At 36.9% G+C, this 27916-nt stretch overlaps 1 protein-coding gene across 1 annotated transcript in view; it reads right to left on the reverse strand.

The window, feature by feature from the left end:
- Positions 1-27916, reverse strand: part of DNAH12 (dynein axonemal heavy chain 12) — a gene marked incomplete at its 3' end in the record, with an annotated part of 229017 nt that overhangs the window by 110603 nt on the left and 90498 nt on the right. The window contains exons 19-30 of the mRNA XM_079935786.1: positions 20708-20893; positions 19883-20083; positions 16751-16945; positions 12145-12266; positions 11768-12050; positions 9342-9461; positions 8874-9030; positions 8470-8642; positions 4455-4607; positions 3736-3975; positions 3154-3399; positions 2697-2816 (exon numbers count right to left, since the gene is read on the reverse strand). Coding sequence (XP_079791912.1) covers positions 2697-2816; positions 3154-3399; positions 3736-3975; positions 4455-4607; positions 8470-8642; positions 8874-9030; positions 9342-9461; positions 11768-12050; positions 12145-12266; positions 16751-16945; positions 19883-20083; positions 20708-20893 — 2196 coding nt within the window. The remainder of the gene's footprint in view (positions 1-2696; positions 2817-3153; positions 3400-3735; positions 3976-4454; positions 4608-8469; positions 8643-8873; positions 9031-9341; positions 9462-11767; positions 12051-12144; positions 12267-16750; positions 16946-19882; positions 20084-20707; positions 20894-27916) is intronic.

Genomic DNA, 27916 nt, shown 5'->3' on the forward strand with positions numbered 1-27916 from the left:
GAATTATACCATTTAAAATTCTTATATTGTGTCTGAAATGGTTTAGAATACAAATGAGGTAAACTGTCATAAATCAAGGATGTGTATTGCAATCTGTGAGTGACCACTGAGGTAAAATTAAAAAGCCAACAGAGAAAATTAATGAAGTAATAAACATTACCTGAAACCCAAAAGAAGTCAGTAGATGAAAAACAAAGTAATACGGTACATATTAAAAAGCAAGATATTATATTTAGTATGGGCATACCTCAGAGATACTGTGGATTTGGTTCAGATCACTGCAATAAAGTAAATATTTCAATAAAGCAAGTCACACAAATTTTTTGGTTTCCCAGTGCATATAAAAGTTATGTTTACACTATCCTGTAGTCCAGTGGTCCCCAACCTTTTTGGCACCAGAGACTGGTTTTGTGGAAGACAATTTTTCCACAGACGGGCGTGGGGTTGTGGAGGGGATAGTTCAGGCGGTAATGTGGTAATGTGAGCGCCGGGGAGCGATAGGAGTGGTAGATGAAGTTTCCCTGGCTTGCTCACCTCCTGCTGTGCAGCCCAGAGGCCGTGGACCAATACCAGTCTGAGGCCCAGGGGTTGGGGACCCCTGCTGAGTCCATTAGGTGTGCAATAGCATTCTGTCTAAATAACAATGCACATACCTTAATTAAAAATACTTTTTTGCTAAAAAAATACTAACCATCATCTGAGCCTTCAGTGAGTCATAGCAGTAACATCAAAGATCACTGATCACAGATCACCATAACAGATATAATAATAACGAAATTTTTTCAAAATTTCAAAAATTACCAAAATGTGACACAGAGACAAGAAGTGAGCAAATATTGGGAAAATGGCACTGATAGACTTGCTTGACTTGACTGATAGACTTGCCAAAAACCTTCAATTTGTAAAAAATACAGCATCTGCAAAGCGCGATAAAATGAGGTATGCTTGTAGTATTTTTTTTTCTATGACCCTGGCTCCCCTGCAGCTCAGTTGCAGGCATACGCAGTTGCTCAGCCACACACCTCCCAGCATTGACTCCTAGTAGTGTTTTTCAAACTGGATTCTATGAATCCATGAAACTATTTGCTATATTCATAGGAGTACAAGAGTTCTCCAAGAGAATATTAAAATTATGTATTTTCATTTTGATTTAAAAAATCATATTAGCGTATTTTGAATCATCTTGATAATCACCTGTGGTATAATACTAAAATATATAAAGTCTTTGTACCCGGTTCCAGGCACAGAGCTCCTAAAACTCTTGGAATTTTCTGAGTGATAGGAGTATCTTTTCTTATTCATAAAGAGTCCTTTTCAATAACACCTGAGTTTATGCTAATGAGGTGACTTGTTGTGGGAACCTAGATAGCTTCAAGATTGGGCTGGTCACCAAAAAGACGCAGTGATTAGAGGGTTGGAACTTTCAGCCCTACCAGCCTTTGGGGAAGAAGGGGCTGATGATTGAACTCTATAAAAATTCTTGAACAATGAGATTCAAGAGCTTCCGGTACAGGGAGGGTGACTCTCCCTGAAAGGGCACAGAAGTTCCACGCTGCCACCTGCCCATACCACGCTCTATACATTTCTTCCATTTGGTTGTTCCTGAGTTGTATCCTTTATAATAAACTGGTAAGCAGAAGTAAATTGTGTTCCTGAGTTCTGTGGGCTGTTCTAGCAAATTATTAAACCTGGGAGGGGAGGGGTCAGGGAAACCCCTGGTTTATAGCCCGTCAGTCAGAAGTACAGGTGGCCAGGACTTGAGACTTCTGTATGAAATGAGAGGCAGTCTTGTAGGACTGACACTAACTCTAGGCAGTTAGTGTCAGAATTGAATTGAAGTTTTGAACACCCAGTGGGTGTCTAGAGAATCAGAGAATTAGTTATTGGTATTGGAAAACAGCCTAGAATCACCTTATTCTGATCCTGCCATAGGATGTATAGTAGTATTTGAATTTGAAGATTAAAAAAAAAAAAGAAGGCTAACATTCACAGCAAGATGGATGGACCTAGAAATATCATACTAAGTGAAGTAAATCAGACAGAGAAATACAAATATTATATGATAACGTTCACATATGTAATCTAAAAAATAATACAAATGAATCTATATGCACAACAGAAACAGACTCACAGACACAGAAAACAAACTTATGGTTACCAAGGGGGAAAGTGATGAGGAAGGGATAAATTAGGAATTTGGGATTAACAGATACAAATTCCTATACATAAAATAGATAAGCACAAGTATTTACTGTATAACACAGGGAACTATATTCAATATCTTATAATAACCTACAATGGAAAATAATCCGAAATATATATATATATAACTGAATCACTTTGCTGTACAAAAAAACTATAGGATGTTTTACCACTTTCAGTTTATCAACTTTTCTACCTGCGGAGGTAATATGATAGTATTATTGTATACATAGTAGTAAATATTATAAATCACAAGATAGGAAATAAAATATGTATTCTCTTACAATAAACATTATCTTTGACCTGAATCTCGTTAACCCTACTATCATATAACATAAGGTACTAAAATTTACTCTTCCTCATTAATTAAAGTGGCCAAAATAGGGGTTTATCCTCCAAACAGAATAAGTCGCTCATTTAATAAAACTTGGAAAACTACTGAGTCACCAGATGAATTTATTTGCAGAACAAGTCATTCTCACAGGTTTACTTACATGATAGTCAGCTTCAGGAAGTTTAACACCAGGAAATAAGTCACTAGTTATTCCATTAAATAAGGGTATATCATGTGATAAAAACTTTGGTTCATTTACATCTTTAATTGATCGAAGAAGCTAAAACCATCCAAAAAGTGCAAGGTAAGTTAAGTGCCGGTATTTGCCCTTCTTTCACCCCCACCCCACCAAAGTCAAAGTTTCTTTTACATGGTTCCATGGAATCCCCATACTAAAAAGCCAATACTACACTTATCAAACCTAATGGTCCTTGGATTCATACAAAGTATAATGAAAAACAGAACCTCAAAACTATCATTTCAACCCCATGTAAAAAGGCTCAAAGCAACAACTCTCTTATCTGCCTATCTATAGTTCATGATCAACCTTGCTGAAAAAGTTATCTTTCTACAGATACACTTTCTACACTTTCACAACGTGTATATTTAATACTTACAAGTATATCTTCATTTTCATTTGGAAATTTTAGTTTTAGGTTTCCAGCAGCCACTAAAACTGCTTTTACTGCTCGCATTCCATAGTCATAATGAAATTGTGATGAGAGCTGCTCTGAGCACAGCCTGTAGGTCATTACTATCTTCACAGACAGAGGTTTTGCATTCAAAAATCCATAGGAGTAGAGGGAGATTTCTGCTATGAGGGCATAGTTTGGAACCATCATAGCCACTGTTCTAAAAAGAACCTGAAGTATATAATAAAGGAAATATATTATTTACATAAAGGAAACCATTTTTAAAGCTGAGCATAAGCACCCAAAGATAATGTGTTGATATCCAAGTTTACTCCCCCAGTGAAGCACCTTTTCATTAACTTTGTAATTTTTTCAGGAGCACTTTAACAGTTTCATGTACTCTAATATTTTTTTTAGACATCTAAAAAAGTTTTTAGAGGTTTACCTTATAGCAAATGGAAAAGGTAAAAGGGAGATTACAAATACACGTGAGAAAATTATACCATTTTAAGTAGATTATGCTGTTACTTTTGATTACCAAATTTACACTCTTTAAAAAAATATTACCTTAAGATTATCCGGTAATTCAGAACGTCCTGCATAGCCAGGATTCATAGTAATAGCTACAAAACAGTTTGTATTGAGCTTAAGTTCTGTCCCTTCAAAATTAAACACTTCTAGCTTCTGTTGAATGGCTCTCTGAATGCAAAGGATCTGTTGAGCTACCACTGACAGCACTTCCAATTCAATTCGATTAAATTCATCAAAGCAAGCCCAAGCACCAGAAGAAGCCAATCCTTTAAAAAACTGAGGACAAGAAAAAAGGAGATGATTTTCGTAGGAAAGGGCATCATTTGTTAAAACAAAAATTTAACCTTTTTTGGGTTTTTGTTTTGTTTTTGCGGTACACGGGCCTCTCACTGTTGTGGCCTCTCCCGTTGCCGAGAACAGGCTCCGGACGCGCAGGCTCAGCGGCCATGGCTCACGGGCCCAGCCGCTCCGCGGCATGTGGGATCTTCCCGGACCGGGGCACGAACCTGTGTCCCCTGCATCGGCAGGCGGACTCTCAACCACTGCGCCACCAGGGAAGCCCATAAAACAAAAATTTAACCTTTTTAAGTCAAAAGTGACAGTTAATAAAAGCCCCAAGGATAAAAACGTCTTTACCCCTAAAAAAAAAAAAGGTCAAGTAATGCTTAAACCGCATTCAGTGTTTTAAACGAGTTGCTTCAGTTTATCCAGGTTGACCTAGCTGTAAATTTGTAACATGTAATATGTAACTTTACCTTTCCCATTGCTAGATAATCTAGCCCGTCTGAACAGTTGAATACCACACACTGTACAGCAAGAGCTTTAGCCAAGTCCTTGGTGGTTTCAGTTTTTCCTGTGCCTGCTGGCCCTTCTGGAGCACCTCCAAGGTTTAAATAGAAGGCACCTATCTGAAAAGAAAAATAAACGTGAAGAGAAATCCATGCTTAACTGAAAACAAACAAAATACCCCATAATAGGACAATTGCTTATAAAGTGGATTTAGTCTTATTTGTAGCTTCAGAGAGGCAGTAATACAATTACATCATTCAGTTAATTTTTAGCACTCAATTTTCTAGCTGCACAAAGAAAAAGCAGTTTAAAGGATCTAAAAAAAAAGTGAAACTGTATCAAAGTCTCCTTATTTTCTAATACTTCATGTGTATCCCATTTGCCTTTAAAAACAAAGAGAATCCAGCCTTGAAGTGTTAACATTTGGTCAGAAAAGTTTAATTAGAAGTGTTTATGGAGGGGCTTCCCTGGTGGTGCAATGGTTAAGAATCTGCCTGCCAATGCGGGGGACACGGGTTCGAGCCCTGGTCCGGGAAGATCCCACATGCCGCGGAGTGCCTAGACCTGTGTGCCACAACTAGAGCCCCCGGAGGGGCCACTGCAGTGAGGAGCCTGCACACCGTGGCGGGGAGTGGACCCTGCTCGCTGCAGCTGGAGAGAGCCCGCACGCAGCAACAAGGACCTAATGCACCCAGAGATGAATGAATAAACCAACTAATTTTAAAAAAAAAAGAGAGCAGATTGCTCCATCTCCTGTAAAATAAAGTAATATAAAATAAAAAAAAGAAGTGGTTATGGTTGTAGAGATCAATGATGACAACCTCTACAGCTAGCTGCGAAGAGAGAAAACACCTAAAAGTGAGGGTCATAAGTGGGGGCCCATCAGTGGGAAAATAAACAGATGACCTACTATATAATTTTGTCTATGATTCACCTTCGCTGTTGCATTCCACTCTTGGTATGTTCTTTATTTTATCCATCCCCATAGCATTGTTCTGTACTTCTCTAACCAGTAGTGTCACTTTCAACCTTGTGAAACCCAGAGTAGTTATCAGTTACCCACCGATAAATGGTAAACTGTGACCTACCTTCGCTGGTTGGACTCACTTGTATTGTTTTTACGAAAGCTGGCGTATCCTCCAAGCGTCCTGTAGCCTCGGCATTTGGATGTTTGCCCAAGTTGCTTTTTACATATTTGGAGTCTACTGTGTCAAATCAAGCTTGAGCTGATTAAGATGGTTAAGACCATCAGCTCTCCACTTGGGCATGGGCAAGGGTCCACTCGGTGACATTTTGATGTCAGAGGCCAAAAACTCGACCCTCAGAGCATGCTAACTAGGCTACTTTCTGAGCTTTCCTCCCATGAAAAAGCCTATGGCTTGGGTGCATATGCGCAGAGCAACGATTGTCTCACCTTTTTCTTGTTTTCAATTACATTTCCCCACGCTCCCCACACCTCAGCTTTATCCCATAGATATCCTGAGCCCTTCGCCTTCAGAGAGGCATATTTGAGTTGTTTTCCTATCTCCTTGCTTGGCTGCTTTGTGAATAAGCACTTTCTCTGCTGCAAACCTCAGCGTTTCAGCATTTGGCTTACTGCAGAGAGTCAGACAAATGAACCTGGTTCATTTGGTTCAGCAATGCTCACATTACAGTTAACTATGTTAACTGTAATGTAACTACAGTTAACAGTTAACATTTTTTCCCCTCTCAATTAGTACTTAAGCTCCTTTATTTTTTTAATAATTTTTAAAAATATTTATTTATTTATTTGTTTGTGCTGGGTCTTAGGTGCTGCATGTGGGCTCCTTAGTTGTGGCATGAGAACTGTTAGTTGCTGCATGCATGTGGAATCTAGTTCCCTGGCCAAGGATTGAACCCAGGCCCCCTGCATTGGGAGCACAGAGTCTTAGCCACTGGACCACCAGGGAAGTCCCAGTCCTTAAGCTCCTTTAGAGTAACATTAGCAGTATCTGAATTCTTTCTGGGTCCCCACAGTGACTAGAAAAATGGCTGGAAATTTTTATATGCATACAAGTTACAGTCAACTCTTTCCATGAAGTTTGTTTCATGAAAACTGCTATGAGAGTTTGTGAAACTTAACTCCTTTTAGATAAAATAGGGTTAAAGGACCAAGACTGTACATTTGGGGAGGCAAGGGGTATATGGGAATGCTCTGTTCCTTCTGCTTAATTTTGCTGTGAACCTAAAACTGCTCTAAAAAAATTAAGTATTTAAAAAATTAATAGATAGACCTATGAAAATCTTAAATATTTTCACATTTACTAAAATAAAACAATAGAGAGAGCTCATTAAATAAAGGCAATATCAATGATATTTTACCCATCTTAAATTTATAGTAAACGCTATACTGTTAATGTCCATTAACTTGATTGCTGGAAACCTCAGTCTTTCCCTTCTTTATAATTTCCAAAAAATGCTTACAAATGTGTTCCCTTTATTATGGATAGTAAATATAATAGGAGACTTTCAATGTTTAGTGTTGTATACAAGTGTTTAATGTGATTTTGATTATATAACTCAAAGTCCTTAGAGTCCACCTTACAAATATTCACAGCTGATTTCAGTGAGGTCTGAGGACACAGAAGCTTGAGATTCATTTACTCAACAAACATTTAGGGAGTAACTTATGTACTTGTCAATCACTAGAGTAGAGAACAAGACAGATGTGGTCTGGCCTTCAGGTAGCTTCCTGAGAAAGAGGATTTGGTGAAACTTTTTATCATAGATGCACTAGAACCTTACTCAGATTCTTTTACTGGTCATTGCATCCATCCTTCCAATTGCTGTCAGTCATCTACAAATAGCTCACAACTGTCCTTTTCTCCTGAGATCTGCCCTCAATTAATAGGAGCTCCCTTATCCACAAACACCTGAAAGCTTACTCACCCCCCACCCCCCACCCAGCCACAGGAGTGAACCGTAGCCAATGATAATAAAGGGATAGAAAAGCTAGACCCCTTTGCCTTAAAGTGAAGTACCCCTGAGATGCCATTCATGCTCTAATGCTCCCCATGAGATCAGGCTAAGGCCATACATCCATCAAAACCACATCTTTGTTTAGCTTTCCCACCTGCTTTCCTCATTTCCTTATGGGTTTTTACTGAGAGCATTCCCTAGAAAATCATTTGCCCAATAATCCCCATTTCATTTCTGCTTCCAGAAAACTCAGACACTTTAATTTACTTACTCAGCACAGGTGGATTGGTGTTTCTTGATGCATCTCCTCAATTCCCAGGTAGGATTGCCAGATTTAGCAAATAAAAATACAGGATGCCCAGTTAAATTTGAAAATCAGATAAACAATGAATAATTTGCTGGTATAAGTATGCCCCATGTAATAATTAGGACATGTTTCTACTAACAAATTATTCATTGTTTATTTGAAATTCAAATTTACCTGAAAGTCCTGTATTTTATCTGACAACGCAATTCCCAGGGTTTCACTTTGTTGTTGCTGTTGTTTTCTGTAGTCATGGCTTTATCTTCCATAGCTTCCCAACAAGCACAGCCCTCAGTACTACCTGCCTACATTTCAGCTCTCCCTCTACTATTCAACAAAACTAACTTGGAGTTCTAAGGCCCAAATGTGCTTCCTTCATCTTCTTGGCATCTCTCCCAGAACTCCACTGCAAAAACTGATACCATTTTCCGAAGCTCTGGTTTCTTCTTTAAATCTCCAGTACCTTCCTTTTTCTAATTATCTCCAACGGGAGTGACTCACGATTTTCAAACATTAGAATTCACACACTCTTGTATTCTACAAAAGCACGCAGAAGTAAATATTCACTACTATAACTTCACATAAAGGGAATTTGGGATTAGGAAGGGATAGCTGTATTCAGCTATACAGATAAGAGAATAAAATGAGGATAGCCATGTTAAATTTAGACAAGGAAATATGACACCAAACCAAAAAGGAATCTTTAATGTGTGAATTAAAATAATTTAAACACATACCAATGTTCTGTAACATCTGTCAGTTAGAGGAGTAATGACAAGTCGAGGTGAGTTACCAAGGTATTCATAAGCATATTTTACGTTGCAATTAATGATACTAACATGAGCGTTGTCATATTCCCAATAATACCTAAGCTGAGCAAGCCACTGGAAATCTGTATCATGTGAGACACCTAAAAGGAATAAAGTAAAACAAGACAGATAATCCTGAAATGGAAATAATTTGAAAAATAAGTATTTTATCATCTTTAAAACAGCAAATATTAAAATAATTCATGTTTTCTAACTTATGGAAAAGATCATATAAAATAAATTCTGTTGAGAGAGAAAAAGACATACAGTGTAAGTCCTTGTTTCTAAAAGCTATATATATCTTATTTTTAAGATAAAAAAGAGTCACATACCCATATCAATCATGTCCATAACCACATCTCTAGCATGGACATCAATAGTAACCAAAGCCCCCAGAGTAATCCTGGTCTGCTTCGACAGTTTTCCTCTTACCAGCTCTACAATATCATTTAGTTGATTCTGAAGTTCCTTATAGTACTTCTTTAATCCCTACAAAATAAAAAAAGCAATTAAACTAATGTTATATAGTAGCTAAAACATGTATTTCATGCATTTACTCTTTAACAATTCTGACATCATAATTTAGCTCAATATAGAAATGAGTTCTCGAATAGAGTGATTTTTGTCTAAGCATAAGAAAAATTAAGAACAAGTTTTAAAATAATTGTACAATTTTAATGCTACATGTAGAAATTGGGGGGAAGGTTACCTTTGCAAATAATAGATAAGCTAACTAAAAAAACATAGCATGTAAAAAAGAAAGTTATTTAAAAAGAATGTTATTTAAGGTAATGATTTACCTCTGTCCCACTACTTATAACTTCCTGTGTCTCAGAGGTCCAGAAGATTTGAGAAACACAAAGTACAACTTGGCCAGGCCACTCTCGAACCCAGTCTTTTCTTGCACATTCTGGATAAGCCTGAGTAATTAAAATGCATTTCTAACTTTAAAAGTTTACAAAGGGGAAAAAAGCTTAATGTTTAACAATAAAGAAGTGCAATATTTGATACACTTGTAGGCTAGAATGTAGTCATGAAAAATTTTAGATGACTATTTAAAAGACCGGAAAATTTTTTACAAATCATATTTTTGAAATATTTATTTATAAAAGGATGGAAAGATGAGCACCAATATGTTAATAATCAGTTATCTTTGGAAGGATTTGATTATTGATTCTTCTGGAAATTATTTTCCATAGGAATTTTAGGTTTCCTTGCTGTGGGGAGTTGTCAATTTTCTACATAGAATACACATTACTTCTATTATAATGAACTATGAGGGTTTATTAAAGTATAAAATAAATCAGTCTAATAGATTACATATACTGATACCAAGATTTAATTGAAAAGAAGACTATGCCATCTAGTAGAAAACTGACCTAGTAGCTAGAACCCTTGTATTATTTATCCATAGCTTTTCTAAAAACTTGTATGGGGCTTCCCTAGTGGCACAGTGGTTGAGAATCTGCCTGCCAATGCAGGGGACACGGGTTCGAGCCCTGGTCTGGGAAGATCTCATATGCCGCAGAGCAACTAGGCCCATGAGCCACAACTACTGAGCCCGCGCATCTGGAGCGTGTGCTCCGCAACAAGAGAGGCCACGATAGTGAGAGGCCTGCGCACCGCAATGAAGAGTGGCCCCCGCTTGCCGCAAATAGAGAAAGCCCTCGCACAGAAACGAAGACCCAACACAGCCAAAAATAAATAAATTAATTAATTAATTAAAAAAAAAACCAAACTTGTATGACCAGCATATATAGTTTAAACAATAGTATATTTGTTCATTTATATACAATTGAACAATCTATGCTTTTGAGTTCAAAGTATACTTTCATTTCTTCTAACATTTTTATGTTCAAAATGCATTTAAATAGATTTATTGGGGGGGTAGTCTTTTAAAAAATAACTTGTTTCAACAGTAAATGATAATAGCAGATCCAAATTAAAAACTGAAAAAAAACAACCGCAGGACAAAGTATGAAGAGTCGATACTAAAGGAAACTTTATATATATATATATTTTTTAATTGGCCATGTGGCACGGCTTGCGGGATCTTAGTTCCCCAACCAAGGACTGAACCCGGGCCACAGCAGTGAAAGCGCCGAGTCCTAACCACTGGACTGCCAGGGAGTTCCCTGGAAACTATATTTTTAATACAATGACACCACCTTAGATAAAAGAATATTAAACATAAGGATATAAATATCTATTATTAAAATGCATTTTATTAGCAATATTTATAGATAAATGCAAATGACAAATTAACCTAAGTTTCAAAGAAGGCTGAGTTTCATATAATTGATGAGCCATTGCTAGGTACATAGAAGGTAAATTTCTATATGGATTAAGGAAATACTTTCATGGACAATGTTGATTCTTTCCTATGTGTTTTAGTTTGTTTGGAATCATAAATAGAAAAAAGGAGAGAAAAAGTCAAGATTTATCTGCAGGAACATTGAAGCTGAACAGAATAGTCACTGCAAGAAGATGATTCTCATAGGGCTCTTGGTGAAGGAAAAGGATTCCTCATTCATATAACGTGAGTTGCTGGATATAAGGCTGCAAAGCCTTTTTAAATGACATTTTTACTACACAACTGTTCCTTTGTGATCCTAAAGGAAGAAATATACTGAAGTTTATCATTCAAGATTAGGTTAATTGAATTAGCAAAAGTGAGGTACATGTAGTGCCTACGTGTTATATTTCTCTCAAATATTATAGATCCTCCGTTAATGTTGGTTCATCTCATTTTGAGTTTTTAAGTAACTGTTTGAGTGTAAATAGCAATAAGTAAACTAGATCATGCATTTAACACCCATGTCTGAGGTTCTTTCTTATCTCAGGGTTCTTTCTTAACACAGGATACTTAGGTGCTCTCCCATTCGCTATTTATCTGGTTAATTCCTACTTATCCTTTGGGTTTCAGTTTCAATTTTACTTTCTCTAAGAGCCTATCATTAGCAACCCACCACCCCCATTCTAAATTATATACACCTTATTATTCTTTCTCATAACACTTTTTTCTTTTGTAGCACTTAATCACGTATTATTATCAATTCTTACTACTATTATTATTTTAATAATAATGTTAGGAACAAAGAGTAAAGAAAATAAAAGCCTTAAAATAGTAAGACCTGAGGTGTTCATTTACTGGTACCCATTCAAAACCTCCTAAAAGAAAGCACTTACAGAATATAGGATATACATTAAATCCTAGGAAACATACCAGCCTGGCTGCAGCAATCACATCATGAATACTCCGGAGCATCAAATCTTCTACTTGAATGAGCCACTTTTCCACAGCACCTCGCGCTGCAGACGTGGAAATAGGTGCAATCAGCTCCACTCGCTCACCTTCAGAGCTATACATGGCTTTAATGTCCAAATTGGGAAGGAACTCCAATTTAGTGATGCCCTCAAAGCATTTTTTTAAATGAGGCTGAACTCTAAGTGGATCTTTGGTCTCTGACAAAATCTCTAACATTTCATCATTAGATAAGAAGAAAAAACTAGGGAAAAACATGCAAATACAAAAGTTTTAGTTATAATTCATCACACATCAGAAAAAGCTTAAATTATACCACAATTGATTATCCATCATACCGAGGGAAGAAAAGTCGTTTTTTTTCAAGATATGCATTAAGGCCTTTCATAATTTTCTCCAAAAGTTCATTGCAGTTCTGCAGTTTTTCCAGTAAACCTGTTAAAGAAGTAACAACAAGAACCTAAAAGAGACCAATTCGTTCCGGTCAGCACTTATATATCAGATATTATGATAAGACTTAAACATTAACTTATATGTCAAAAATGTTAAGGTGTCAAAAAAGGTTTATGAAAATTGTCAGGAAATTTTTTTATAATGTAAAACTATTAGAATTCAATAAATCACAAATATTCTTATCCAAAGATGCTAGTTATAAATGAGAAATTATGATTGTCATGCATATTTTCATTTCTCCTATATGATGTGGAAAAAGTCTGCTAGGTTGGTGTGTGATTTAATTTTTGCATTCACAACTGTGAACTATAAACAATCTATGGTATGAGTTGGCAAACTACATCCCATGAGCTAAGTCCAGTCTGCTACCAGTTTCTTTTTTGTTGCTGTTGTTTTTCAGCTTTTATGAGGTATAATTGACAAATAAAAATTGTATATATTTAAGACATATAACTTGATGCTTTGATATTTGTATACACTGTGCTGCCACTGTTTTTTTAATGTTTATTTATTTATTTCTTATCAGTCATCCATTTTATTTATTTATTATTATTATTATTTTGCTATACGCGGGCCTCTCACTGTTGTGGCCTCTCCCGTTGTGGAGCACAGGCTCTGGACGCGCAGGCTCAGCGGCTATGGCTCACGGGCCCAGCTGCTTCACGGCATGTGGGATCTTCCCGGACCGGGGCACGAACCCGCATCCCCTGCATCGGCAGGCGGACTCTCAACCACTGCGCCACCAGGGAAGCCCTCCCTCTTTTTCTTGATGAGCCTGGCTAATGGTTTATCAATTTTGTTTATCTTCTCAAAGAACCAGCTTTTAGTTTTATTGATCTTTGCTATTGTTTTCTTTGTTTCTGTTTCATTTATGTCTGCTCTGATCTTTATGATTTCTTTCCTTCCGCTAACTTTGGGTTTTGTTTGGTCTTCTTTCTCTAGTCCCTTTAGGTGTAAGGTTAGATTGCTTATTTGAGATTCTTCTTGTTTCTTGTGATAGGCTTGTATAGCTATAAACTTCCCTGTTAGAACTGCTTTTGCTGCATCCCATAGGTTTTGGATCATCGTGTTTTCATTGTCATTTGTCTCTAGGTTTTGTTTTGTTTTTTGGTACGTGGGCCTCTCACTGTTGCAGCCTCTCCCGTTGAGGAGCTCTGGTCGTGCAGGCTCAGTGGCCATGGCTCACGGGCCCAGCCACTCCACGGCATGTGGGATCCTCCCGGACCGGGGCATGAACCTGTGTCCCCTGCAATGGCAGGTGGACTCTCAACCACTGTATCACCAGGGAAGCCCACTAGGTATTTTCTGATTTCCTCTTTGATTTCTTTAGTGATCTCTTGGTTATTTAGTAACATATTGTTTAGCCTCCATGTGTCTGTGTTTTTTTCATTTTTTTCCCTGTCATTGATTTCTAATCTCATAGCGTTGTGGTCAGAAAAGATGCTTGATATGATTTCAATTTTCTTAAATTTACTGAGGCTTGACTTGTGACCCAAGATGTGATCTATCCTGGAGAATGTTCCATTCGCACTTGAGAAGAAAGTGTAATCTGCTGTTTTTGGATGGAATGTCCTATAAATATCAATTCAATCTATCTGGTCTACTGTGTCATTTAAAGCTTGTGTTTCCTTTTTAATTTTCTGTTTGGATGATCTGTCCATTGGTCTAAGTGAGGTATTAAAGTCCCCCACTATTTTTTTTAAAGTCCCCCACTATTGTTGTGTTACTGTTGATTTCCTCTTTTAGAGCTCTAGGCAGTTGCCTTATGTATTGAGGTGCTCCTGTGTTGGGTGCATATATATTTATAATTGTTATATCTTCTTCTTGGATTGATCCCTTGATCATTATGTAGTGTTCTTCCTTGTCTCTTGTAACATTCTTTATTTTAAAGTCTATTTTATCCGATATGAGTATTGCTACTCTAGCTTTCTTTTGATTTCCACTTGCATGGAATATCTTTTTCCATCCCCTCACTTTCAGTCTGTATGTGTCCCTAGGCCTGAAGTTGGTCTCTTGTAGACAGCATATATATGGGTCTTGTTTTTTATCCATTCAGCAAGCATGTGTGTTTTGGTTGGAGCATTTAATCCATTCACATTTAAGATAATTATTGATATGTATGTTCCTATTACCATTTTCTTAATTTTGGGGGTTTGTTTTTGTAGGTCCTTTCCTTCTCTTGTGTTTCCCACTTAGAGAAGTTCCTTTAGCATTTGTTGTAGAGCTGGTTTGATGGTGCTGAATTCCCTTAGCTTTTGCTTGTCTTTAAAGCTATTGATTTCTCTGTCGAATCTGAATGAGATCCTTGCTGGGAACAGTAATCTTGGTTGTAGGTTCTTCCCTTTCATCACTTTAAGTATATCATGCCACTCCCTTCTGGCTTGTAGAGTTTCTGCTGAGAAGTCAGCTGTTAACCTTATGGGAGTTCCCTTGTATGTTATTTGTCATTTTTCCCTTGCTGCTTTCAATAATTTTTCTTTGTCTTTATTTTTTGCCAATTTGATTACTATGTGTCTCAGTGTGTTTCTCCTTAGGTTTATCCTGTATGGGACTCTCTGTGCTTCCTGGACTTGGGTGGCTATTTCCTTTTCCATGTTAAGGAAGTTTACGACTATAATCTCTTCAAATATTTTCTGGGGTCCTTTCTCTCTTCTCCCTCTGGGACCCCTATAATGTGAATGTTGTTGCATTTAATGTTGTCCCAGAAGTCTCTTAGGCTGTCTTCATTGCTTTTCATTCTTTTTTCTTTATTCTGTTCTGCAGCAGTGAATTCCACCATTCTGTCTTCCAGGTCACTTATCCATTCTTCTGCCTCAGTTATTCTGTTATTGATTCCTTCTAGTGTATTTTTCATTTCAGTTATGTATTGTTCATCTCTGTTTCTTTGTTCTTTAATTCTTCTAGATCTTTGTTATACATTTCTTGCATCTTCTCGATCTTTGCCTCCATTCTTTTTCTGAGGTCCTGGATCATCTTCACTATCATTATTCTGAATTCTTTTTCTGGAAGGTTGCCTATCTCCATTTTCATTTAGTTGTTTTTCTGGGGTTTTATCTTGTTCCTTCATCTGTTACATAGCCCTTCTGCCTTTTCATCTTGTCTATCTTTCTGTGAATGTGGTTTTTGTTCCACAGGCTGCAGGATTGTAGCTCTTCTTGCTTCTGCGTGCTGCCAGTTTTTACATGGCCATCAAGCTAAGAATTATTTTTACACTCTTAAAAGGTTCAAAAATTAAAAGAAGAATAACATTTCATGGTACATGAAAATGTCAGTTGTCCATAAACAGTTTTGATGTAGCATGGACATATCCATTCAGTTACATATTGTCTTTGGCTGCCTTCTTACTACAACAACAGCAGAATTGAGTAGTTACGAAAAGCACTGTACCTCTCACAAAGCCTAAAATATTTACCATGTCGCCCTTTGCAGGAAAAAACTGCTGACTTCTGTTCTATAAGAAATAATGTCTTACAAAGGTTCTAAAGTCAACATGTAAGGGAAATCCTTGCAACTCATAAATTTCAGTACTATTGACTCTCAACAGTTCAGCACAGCTAGTTTTTCTTTTTTTTTTTTCTTTTCTTTTTGGCTGCATTGGGTCTTCATTGTTGTGTGTGGGTGGTGAGCAGGAGATCCTCTTGTTGTGGAACTCAGGCTCTAGGTGCGTGGGCTTCAGTAGTTGTGGCTCGCAGGCTCTATAGTGCAGGCTCAGTAGTTGTGGTGCACGGGCTTAACTGCTCTGCAGCATATAGGATCTTCCTGGACCAGGGATCCAACCCATGTCCCCTACATTGGCAGGCAGATTCTTAACCACTGTGCCACCAGGGAAGTCCCCAGCACAGCTACTTTTTCATCCAGCATTGAAACAAATCGTTATTTCTTAAGTTGAATACCAGATTAAAAAGTGGATATATATATCTATGAACTTTGTATACTATGTGTATGAAAAATACATGGTCTGTCTTTCAACATTAAAATCGCACTCAACAAGGTGCTATACTCACTAGGAGAGAGACATAGCAAGTGAAACCAACTGAGAGAATTGCTGACTCTTTTTCCCATCACCCCCAAGCATATAGAGTCATTGAGTAGAAACTCAGGTGAATCACATGCACTACTCATTCGTTTGTATTCATTCTCTCTCTGTCTGTCTCTGTCTGTCTCTCTCTCCCACCCTCTTGCTTTCTTCATTTTATTTTATTTTACTATTTATTTTTATAAGAGGGATCACTGAGTATACATAGTAGAAGCCAAGTGAGTTAAATGAATGTTTGAAGCAGCTCCACTATACATATTAAAGAGTTATGAGTAGTGTAGCTTATGAATTGAAAAGTAAAATTATCTATGCTTTCTTATATTTTTCTGAGCTCTCCAGTTTGTATACAATGAGCAGGTTTTATTTTTGTACTTGGAAAAAAAGCCAAATGCTTTCTGTAATAGCCAAAAATAAAGATTCCCCTTTATTTGAAACAGAGAAAAGAAACACTTCACCTTTGGATCTTTTGCACAAAACTTCATGATATCTCTCCAATGTCTGTCTACTGTCTGAAACTGACGCCCTTCTTCTGGCATCTGTTGCATGATATCCTCAGAACAAAAAATGGGCTCCAAGTACAGCCAATGAGCTTGTACTTTTAACCATTCATCAATTGTTTCTTGTATTCGAATCAAACGGTCCTCCCAGGCCTTAATGAAAAGCATAGTATTCTAAGTTCCAGTTATTAAAGAAAACCCATAAATTATAGCAAGGAATATGTATTTTAAATTTATTATTATTTTTGAATCAATGCAAAACAGCTCATAGTCACTTATAGTGTCTCACATGGGCTTTGAAAAGCTCTAGGAGGTCTGAAGTTTTCCTAAATCATTGGAACTCACAATTGCAAATGACTGTAGTTATTTAGACCAATTTCCTAATCTCTAGGTGAACTGTCCCATGTCCAAAAAGCATACAGGAATACATCCTGCTCTACACCAGTAGCTATCAACCTAGGGGCTATTTTGCCCCCACCCCAAAGGACATTTGACAATGTCTGGAGGCATTTTCATTTGTCACAACTGGTGGGGTGAGATTTCTACTAATATCTAGTGGATAGAGGCCGTGGACACTGCTAAACTTCCTACAATACACAGGACAGCCCCCACAACAAAGAATTATCTAGCCCCAAATGTCATTAGAACCAGGTTGAGAAACCGTGCTGTACATCAATGCATTTGGGGGAAAAAGTCTTCCTTATTGTCACAGATCTCCTAGAATCCATAAGGTATTTCATTAGCCAAAGATCATTCATATAAGCTCTTTGTTTCTTAAATATATGGCCTAAGGTCCTATATATCAAGAGATTGGCCTCATATTTTTGTTTTAAAAGCTCTAAGAGAGGTTTCAAACTTGTATTGTAAATTCTCCTTTGTTAAACAAGAAATATCTGCAAAAGCATAACTTCTTACCAGGAAAGGGTAGGTCAGCCTGATTCAAGGGAAAATGTGCAGCTTCATGTCTTTTTGGAAGAACACAACTGTTTGTCTTCTCCAAATATTGAAAGCCAAGGTGTCCTATAAATACACTCTTTATGCTTAAATTAAAATCAAACTGCCTTTTATGAATTCCAGGTTTGTCATTTATTAGCTGTGTGAACTTGGGTAACTTACCTATCCCTCTATGCCTTGGTTCCCTTAACTATGACTACTGATAATAACAGTGCCTACCTTGAGGGTCTGCTATGGGGATTAAATGGGTTAATAAATGTAAAACCCCTAGAGTAGTATCTGGCACACATTTAGAAGTCAATAAATATCAGGGGAAAAATCCACTTGTTGTTGATCTTTTCCCCATTTTATATAGTCTCCAGTTTGAATTTTGATACTACCTATAAAACTATTAGTTATTATAATTTATTTGCTTTGTGTACTTACCCACATCAACTATAAGGACATTAAATAATCTTACAGTCTCAAATATCATTTGTTTTTGTCAAGTGGACAATATTTCATTAATTATTCTAAAAGACCCTCAAGTTATTTGTTCCCAAATATAAAGTATAGTATACAGAACTTCACTACAAGTTATGAGAATATAGCATGAACTGTTGGTAGGAATGTAAATTGATACAGAAGAGTATGGAGGTTCCTTAAAAAACTAAAAGTAGAACTACCATACGACCCAGAAATCCCACTACTGGGCATATACCCTGAGAAAACCACAATTCAAAAAGAGTCATGTACCACAGTATTCATTGCAGCTCTATTTACAATAGCCAGGACATGGAAGCAACCTCAGTGTCCACTGACAAATGAATGTGTAAAGAAGATGTGGCACATATATACAATGGAATATTACTCAGCCATAAAAAGAAATGAAACTGAGTTTTTTGTAGTGAGGTGGATGGACCTAGAGACTGTCATACAGAGTGAAGTAAGTCAGAAAGAGAAAAACAAATACCATATGCTAACACATATATATGGAATCAAAAAAAAAAAAAGAAAAGAAAAAATGATTCTGAAGAACCCAGGGGCAGGACAGGAATAAAGACACAGAGGTAGAGAATGGACTTGAGGACACAGGGAGGGGGAACGGTAAGCTGGGATGAAGTGAGAGAGTGGCATGGACATATATACACTATTAAATGTAAAACAGGTAGCTAGTGGGAAACAGCCACATAGCACAGGGAGTTTTGTGCTTTGTGTCCACCTAGAGGGATGGAATAGGGAGGGTGGGAAGGAGATGCAAGAGGGAGGAGATATGGGAACATATGTATATATATAACTGATTCATTTTGTTGTAAAGCAGAAACTAACACACCATTGTAAAGCAATTATAATCCAATAAAGATGTTTAAAAAAAAGAAAGAAGATTAGCATCAACTTGAAACAATCTTTAAATGAGAATTTATTCATTGCCCTTTGAAGAAAATATTTCTTTTAATTCAGAGTGTAAAATTCATGTTTTGTCTTATCAGCTATTGAATTGTATAAAGAAAATAAGAAGTGTCCAAAGTCTATTTTGTTTTATAATATAACACTCCTGCATAAACTCAAAATTATTATATTCGTTCTTTCACTTTAATACCATTTCCTTATAGCACCACCGTGTTGAAAATTTATTTCTTCTTTTCTCCTCCATGTTCAACACCATTTTCCTGCCCCACATCCACTAAATAATGACAGCAGATATTCTTTAACTGCTCAGCCAACCATTCTGAACAATTATATTTATTAAAATAACCAGATTGATTTTCTGCCTATAAGAAAAGATATTTTGAAAACTTTATGCTTCTCGGTCAAAGCTTATGTCAATAAAATACTCAATAAAGTGAAAAAAAAAAGAATATAGCATGAAACAGGGTCTAGGCTGTCTACAGTTAGATTAAATGATACAGTTTTCCTTCCAAATCTATCACTGTCATTGGAGAAGATTTTTCTTAATAAAAATATAATTTGTTCTTTTAAAAATCATTACAGTTAATGGCTCATCTGTTCTATATATTTTCACATTAATTTTAAGTTATCTATTTCTATATTTCACCAAAGCCATCCAACAAACTGACTTATTTTCACAAGAGCATATATGTAATAAGATTGCAGTTTTTATAAATGACCAGGAGTTGACTATCATATTTAACATACCTTGATCTCCTTTTCAAATGGTTTGATGAAAGGTGAGCTTCTCATTGTCTGTGTTTTTATAATTTGATCATCAAGGAGAGCCTGAATCTCGTCTACTGAAGAAAGAATACAGACTCCGGTATCACGATATAGACTTATATGAAAAGCAATATCATCCCAAGTTCGCATCATTGTATGCATGGATTTCTCTAATGAAAATTCCTAAATGAGAAAAAGAAGAAAGAATTTGGTGCATTACACAGCAATTTTTGTAAGGTAATCTGCAACTGTCTGTAAGTTAGAAAAGTTTTAAAACAATTAAAAAATTCCTATGGAAAATGACAATGTAGTTTTTAAAAATTCACTTGCTCTGAAAACTACTGCTGTCAGTATTAAAACAGACAGCAGAATGAAAGACCTGATGGATTTTCCCTGAAGTGGCTTTTCTGCAGTCTATAGTCTGAAGATGTTTTCAGTGTATTCTGAGAACACTAGATGGCCTCACTTACTCTGCTAGAATACACACACATCACATGCCACACACACATGCATCTATTTCCATTCTTAATGGAACAATTATATATCAAGACTAGCATATCACCCATGCATATCAGAATGTGGCAGAATTAACAAGAGGTCAAAGGAACCATTTCTACTCTGGATTCAGGACAAGGAAATCATAGAGAAGCAGACACTTTGTGGGGAAAAATAAGAGTGGTCTTCCACCACTTTACCCCATCTCCTCCCACTGCTAGCCAGTACTATACATTCAACCACAACAAAAACTATGATTATATGATTAACAAACTCATCAAATAAAGTATTTCAGTTGATCTTCATATTTACCTTGCTTGCACCCGCACTTATAACTTCAAATTTTTCCAAGTATGGTGTAAGGTTTAATTTTAAAACTTTCCTCATTGTAGTTCCAGAGTCTGGAGTTAAATCATAGCCTACAATTTCTGATAACTGCTTCCAGTGACGTGTTCTCATTCCTGGATTGCATAGGATGGAGACAGTAGGGATGTATTCCTAATGGTGAAAATAGAAACAATAATGAGTCACTCATTTGAATTCCATACACATACACTTGAAATTAGGTAATATACTTAATGAGTCCAATCAAAATCCCAATTAGATTTGGAAGGGGAGAAAAAGTAACAAAATTATTCTAAAGTTCATCTGCACAAATAAACATGTAGAAATAGCCAGGAAAACTATGAGAGTAAGAAAAAGGGGGGATATAAATGTTCTATAAGATATTAAAGTACATGATAAAACTACAGTAATTAAAACTGTCATATTATTATTATGGAAATACAAAGTTAAGTTTATTCTATATATTATATGGAGAAAAATACAGTATAACACAACATAATACAATATATAGTTATAAATACACACACAAAACATAAATGGGAAAAAGCCTGCAACAAAATGCCAAAATGTAACTGTTTGGAAATAAAAATTAAATATTCAGCAAAAACACTTAGTTCATCACTTTTGATACTGACATTAGAACACTTCCTTTAAAATCAGGAACAAGATAAGCATACCCATTATTAATACTTCTAATCAACACTATATTGAGTGTCTCAGCCACTGAGATAATATAAATAAATAAAAGATATGGGGGAGGAGGGGGATCAAGATGCCAGTTGCAAGACCCTGAATTCACCTCCTCCTATGAGCACAGCACCAAATTACAACTACTTTATACAGCAACTATGTATGAGAATGACCTGAAGAGTAGCAGAAAAGATTTTCCACAATGACAGATATAAAGAAGGAGTGACAATAAGATGGGTAGGGGAATGGAGATGCAATCTTGTCAGGAGCCAAACTCTAAGGTTGGTGACACACAAATGAAAAGGACATCACCACTGCAGAGGTCCTCTCCGAGGAGCAAGGGGTCTGAGACCCATGTTGGCCTTCCCATCCTGGAGGTCTTGCACTGGGAAGACAAGCCCCCAGAACGTCTGGCTTTGAAAAACAGTGGGGATTCCATTCAGGAGAGATGGAGGGCTGTAGGAAAAAGACTCCACTCTTAAAGGGCACAGGCAAAATCTCACACGGTCCAAGTCCCAGCAAAAAGGCAGTAGTTTGAAAGTCACCTGTGTCAGACCCACTTGCTGATCTTGGAGAGACTACCAGAGAGGCAGGAGGTCTCTGGGATTCCCCCTGTGGATGGAGATGCTGGTGGCAGCCATCTTGGGGATCTTGTTCTATTTGACTGACTCCAGCACTGGCAAGCACCACTTAGAAATCCTCCCTCTAGCCTATTAGTGCTGGGGGTTTGCCCTGTGCACCAGAGGGCCCACAGCAATTCTGCACCACCAGGCCACATAGTCAAATGCACAGGGATCCTGCCCCACCCACCTGTGGTCCCAAAGAGGGTGCACTGCCCAGCTACACAGTCAGCCTCACCAGGAGACTGCCCTGCCCACCAGGGCACCCACAACAACTGCATGAGTCAGAGCATCACAGCCAGACAGGCCAAGGGCCAGCCCCACCAACCAATATGCCCTCAACAGTTAGCTCTTCCACAACACAGGGAGCATGCAGCATGAATAGAGGACACCCCTGGAGCATAAAGTCTAGTAGCCAGGAGGGAGTGCGCTGCTGAGCTCATAGGATGTCTCCTATATAATGTCACTTCTCCAAGATCAAGAGACATAACAGTCCTATCCAATATATAGAAATAAACATAGGGAATTAGGTAAAATGAGGAGGCAAGAGGAATATGTTCCAAACAAAGGAACAAGACAAAAGCTCAGAAAAATAACTAAATTAAATGTAAATAAGCAATCTACTCAATAAAGAGTTCAAGGTAATAATCATAAAGATGCTCACTGAACTCAGAAGAATGGATGAACACAGAATTTTAACTAAGAGTTAGAAAATATAAAGAAGAACAAATCAGAGCTGAATAATACATTAACTGAAATGAAAAATACACTAGAAGGAATCTACAGCAGATAGAATAATATAGAAGAAAGGATCAGTGATCTGGAGGACAGAGTGGTAGACATAATCCAAGCTGAACAGAAAAAAAGAAAAAAGAATTTTAAAAAATGAGGATAGTTTAAGAGACTTCTGAGACAATATCAGGTGTACTCACTTTCATGTTATAGGGGTCCCAGAAGGGGAAAATTGAGAGAAAGGAGCAGAGAACCTACCTGAGGAAACATTAGCTGAAAACTTCCCTAACCTAGAGAAGGAAACAAACATCCTGCTCTAGGAAGCACAGAGAATCCCAAACAAGATGAACCTAAACAGGTACCCACTGAGACACATTATAATTAAAATGACAAAAATTAAAGATAAAGAGAGAACCTGAAAAGCAGCAAGAGAAAAGCAACTAGTTATGTACTGTATAAGGGAACTCCCATAAAACTATCAGCAGACTTTTCAGCAGGAACTTTGCAGGCCAGAAGGAAGTGGAACAATATATTCAAAATGATGAAAGGAAAAAACTACAACCAAGAATACTTTACCTGGCAAGGTTATCTTTCAGATTTATCTTTATCTCTGAAGGAGAGACAAAGAGTTTTACAGATAAGCAAAAAGCAAAAAGAGTTTATCACCATCAAACAGACCTTACAAGAAGTGTTAAAGGGACTTCTTAAAGGAAAAGGAAGAGACCAAAACCAGAAATTAAAAAATATGAAAGGAAAAATCTCACTGGTAAAGGCAAACATAGAGTAAAAATAGTGGATCAACCACTTATAAATCTAGTAGGAATGTTAAAAGACAAAAGTAGTAAAAATCATCTATATCCACAATAGTAGTTATGGCAAAAATTAAAAGATGTAAAATATGATATCAAAAGCATAAAACATTTGGAGGGTTAGTAAAAATGTAAGGTGTTCAAACTTAAGAAATCAACTTAAAATAGACACCTATTTGTTGTTATATATGAACTTCCTGGTAACCACAAACCAAAAACATATAACAGATACACACAAAAAGAGAGAATCATTGGGTCACCAAAAAACTCAAGTAGAAAATTTAAAAATACCTTGAGACAAATGAAAACATAACATTCCAAAATCTATGGGACACAGTAAAAGCAGTTCTAAGAGGAAAGGTTATAGCAAACAAGCCCACCTCAGGAAATAAGAAAATTCTCAAACAATCTAACCTTACCCTGAAGGAACTAGGAGAAGAAAAACAAACAAAACCCAAAGATAGTAGAAGGAAGGAAATAATAAAGACCAGAGTGGAAATAAATAAAATAGAAACTAAAAAGAAAAGATCAGTGAAACTAGGAGCTGGTACTTTTAAAAGATATACAAAATTGATAAACCTTTAACCAGACTCATTAAGAAAAATAAAAAAGAGGGCCAAATAAATAAAATCAGAAAGAGAAGTTACAACTGACACCATTGAAATACAAAGGATCATAAGAGACGACACAAAAAATTATACACCACTAAAATAAACAACCTAGAAAAAAATTAATAAATTCCTAGAAATGTAAAATCTTCCAAGACTGAATCAGGAAAAAACAGAAAATACAAATAGACTGATTACCAGGAATGAAATTGAATTAATAATAAAAAATGCCTAAAAAACAAAAGTCCAGGCCAGATGGCTTCACAGGTGAATTCTATCAAACAGTTAAAGAAGGACTGCCTTTGCTGAAACTATTCCAAAAAATTTGCTGAGAAAGGAATGCTTCCAAATTCATACTACAAGATCAGCACCACCTGGATACCAAAATCAAAGACAACACAAAAAAAGAAAATTATAGGCAAACATCACTGATAAACATAGATGCAAAAATCCTCAACAAAATATTAGCAAACTGAATTCAGCAATTAATTAAAAGAATCATACATCATGATCAAGTGGGATTTATCCCAAGGATGCATAGATGGTTCAATATCTGCAAATCAATCAATGTGATATACCATATTAAAGAATACAAATCATATGATTATCTCAATAGATGCAGAAAAAGCTTTTGACAAAATTCGACATCTTTTTATAATAAAAAGTCTCAACAAAGTGGGTACAGAGGGATCATACCTCAACATATTAAAGGTCATATGACAGGCCCACAGATAACATCATACTCAATGGTGAAGAGCTGAAAACATTTCCTCTAAGTTCAGGAACAAGACAAGGCTGCTCATTCTCACTGCTTTTATTCAATATAGTATTGGAAGTCCTAGCCTCAGCAATCAGACAAGAAAAAGAAATAAAAGGAATCTAAATTGAAACAGAAGGGATAAAACTGTCACTATTTGCAGATGACATGATAATGACATAGAAAATCCTAAACATGCCACCAATAAACTACTAGAACTCATCAATGAATTCAGTAAAGTTACAGGATACCAAATTAACAGAAATAGGTTGCATTTCTATACACTAACAATGAACTATCAGGAAGAGAATTTAAGAAAATAACCCCACTTATGATCATATAAAAAAGAATAAAATCCCTGAGAATAAATCTAATTAAGGAGGTAAAAGACCTGGATTCATAAAACTACAAGACACTGAGAAAAGAAATTGAAGACAACACAAACAGGTGGAAAGATATACCATGCTCACAGATTTGAAGAATTAATATTGTTTAAATAACTATACCCTCCAAGGCAATCTAGATTTAATGCAATCCCTATCAAAATACCAACATCATTTTTCACAGAACTAGAACAAATAATTCTAAAATTTGTATGAAGATACAAAAGATCTTGAAGAGCTAAAACAATCTTGAGAAGGAAGAACAAAGGTGAAGGTATCAGCGTTTCCCTGGTGGCACAGTGGTTAAGAGTCTGCCTGCCAATGCAGAGGACATGAGTTCAAGCCCTGGTCTAGGAAAATCCCACATGCCATGGAGCAACTAAGCCCATGTGCCACAACTCCTGAAGCCCGCATGCCTAGAGCCTGTGTTCCCCAACAAGAGAAGCCACGGCAATGAGAAGCCCACACACCGCAATGAAGAGTAACCCCTGCTTGCCACAACTAGAGAAAGCCTGCATGCAGTAACGGCGACCAAAAAAAAAAACGCAGCCAAAAATACAAAAAAAAAAAAAAAAGTTCCCTGATTTCAAACTATACTACAATGATACAGTAATCAAAACAATATTATACTGGCACAAAAACAGACACATAGATCAACGGATCAGGATAGAGAGCCCAGAAAAATAAACCCACACACTTCTGATCAATTAATCTATATTTAATAAGCGACTTGTATCTAGAATATATAAAGAATTTGTACAACTGAATAAAAAGAGGTAAATAACCCAATTTAAAAATGGGCAAAGGATCTGAACACACACTTCTCCATAGAAAACATAGAAATGGCCAATATGCATATGAAAAGATGCTCAGCATCATTAGTTATCAGGTAAATGCAAATCAAAACCACAATGAGACACCTCTTCACACACATTGGGATGGCCATAATCAAAAAGACGGACAGGGCTTCCCTGGTGGTGCAGTGGTTGAGAGTCTGCCTGCCAATGCAGGGGACAAGGGTTCGTGCCCCGGTCCAGAGGGATCCCACATGCCACAGAGTGGCTGGTCCTATGAGCCAGGGCCGCTGAGCCTGCGCATCCAGAGCCTGTGCTCCGCAACGGTAGAGGCCACAACAGTGAGAGGCCCGCGTACCGCAAAAAAAAAAAAAAAAAAAAAGATGGACAATAACAATTTGGCAAGGATGTGGACAAACTGAAACCCCCATGCATTGCAAGTGGGAACAGTGCAGCCACTTTGGAAGACAGTCTGCAGTTCCTCAAAAAGTTAAACATAGAATTACCATGAGACCCTGCAATGCCACTTCTACATATACACCCAAATCAAGTGAAACACAAAAATTTTTACATAAGTACTCATAGCAACATTACTCATAATGGCTAAAAAGTAGAAACAACACAAATGTCCATTAAGTGATGAATGGATAAACAAAATGTGGTATATCCATATAATGGAATATTATTTATCAATAAAGACGAATGGGGACTTCCCTGGCAGTCCAGTGGTTCAGATTCCGCACTCCCAATGCAGAAAGCCCAGGCTCAATCCCTGATCAGGGAACTAGATCCCACATGCCGCAACTAAGACCTGGTGCAGCCAAATAAATATTAAAAAAAAAAAAAAAGAATGGAGTATGAGGCATATTACCACATGGGTTAACCTTGAAAACATGCTAGGGAGAAAGAAGTCATTCACCAAGACCATATAACAACATGATTCCATTTATATGAAATGTCTAGAATCGATAAATCCATAGAGACAGAAAGTAGATTCATAGGACACCAGGGCCTGGGAGGAGGAGGGAATGGACAGTGACTACTAATGGTCATGGGCTTACTTTTTGGAGTAAGGAAGTTATTCTAAAATTAGATAGTGGTGATGATCACACAACTCTGTGAATATTCTAAGAAACCACTGAACTACATAATTTAAAAGGTGAACTTTTATATGTGAATTATATCTCAATAAATCTATCATTAAAAATTCAAGCCAATAACAAAGAAAAAACAGTAAACTAATGATAAAATAATAAGTACATAACAATTTTTATTCAGATGTGAAAGCAATCAACCGGATAGCCTTGTCCACCAGAGGGCAGACAGCAGAAGCAAGAACTACAATCCTGTAGCCTGTGGAATGAAAACCACATTCACAGAAAGATAGACAAAATGTAAAGGCAGAGGACCATTTACCAGATGAAGGAAAAGATAAAACCCCAGAAAAACAACTAAATGAAGTGGAGATAAGCCACCTTCCAGAAAAAGAATTCAGAATAATGATAGTGAAGATGATCAAGGACCTCGGAAAATGAATGGAGGCAAAGATCGAAAAGATGAAAGAAATGTTTAACAAAGATCTAGAAGAATTAAAGAACAAACACCTACAAGAATTAAAGAACAAACAGAGATGAACAATACAATAACCGAAATGAAAAATGCACTAGAAAGGGGCTTCCCTGTTTGGCACAGTGGTTAAGAATCCGCCTGCCAATGCAGGGGACATGGGTTCGAGCCCTGGTCTGGGAAGATCCCACATGCCATGGAGCAACTAAGCCCATGA

This window comes from Stenella coeruleoalba, assembly GCF_951394435.1.
Source record: "Stenella coeruleoalba genome assembly, chromosome: 10".
Taxonomy (NCBI): Eukaryota; Metazoa; Chordata; class Mammalia; order Artiodactyla; family Delphinidae; genus Stenella; species Stenella coeruleoalba.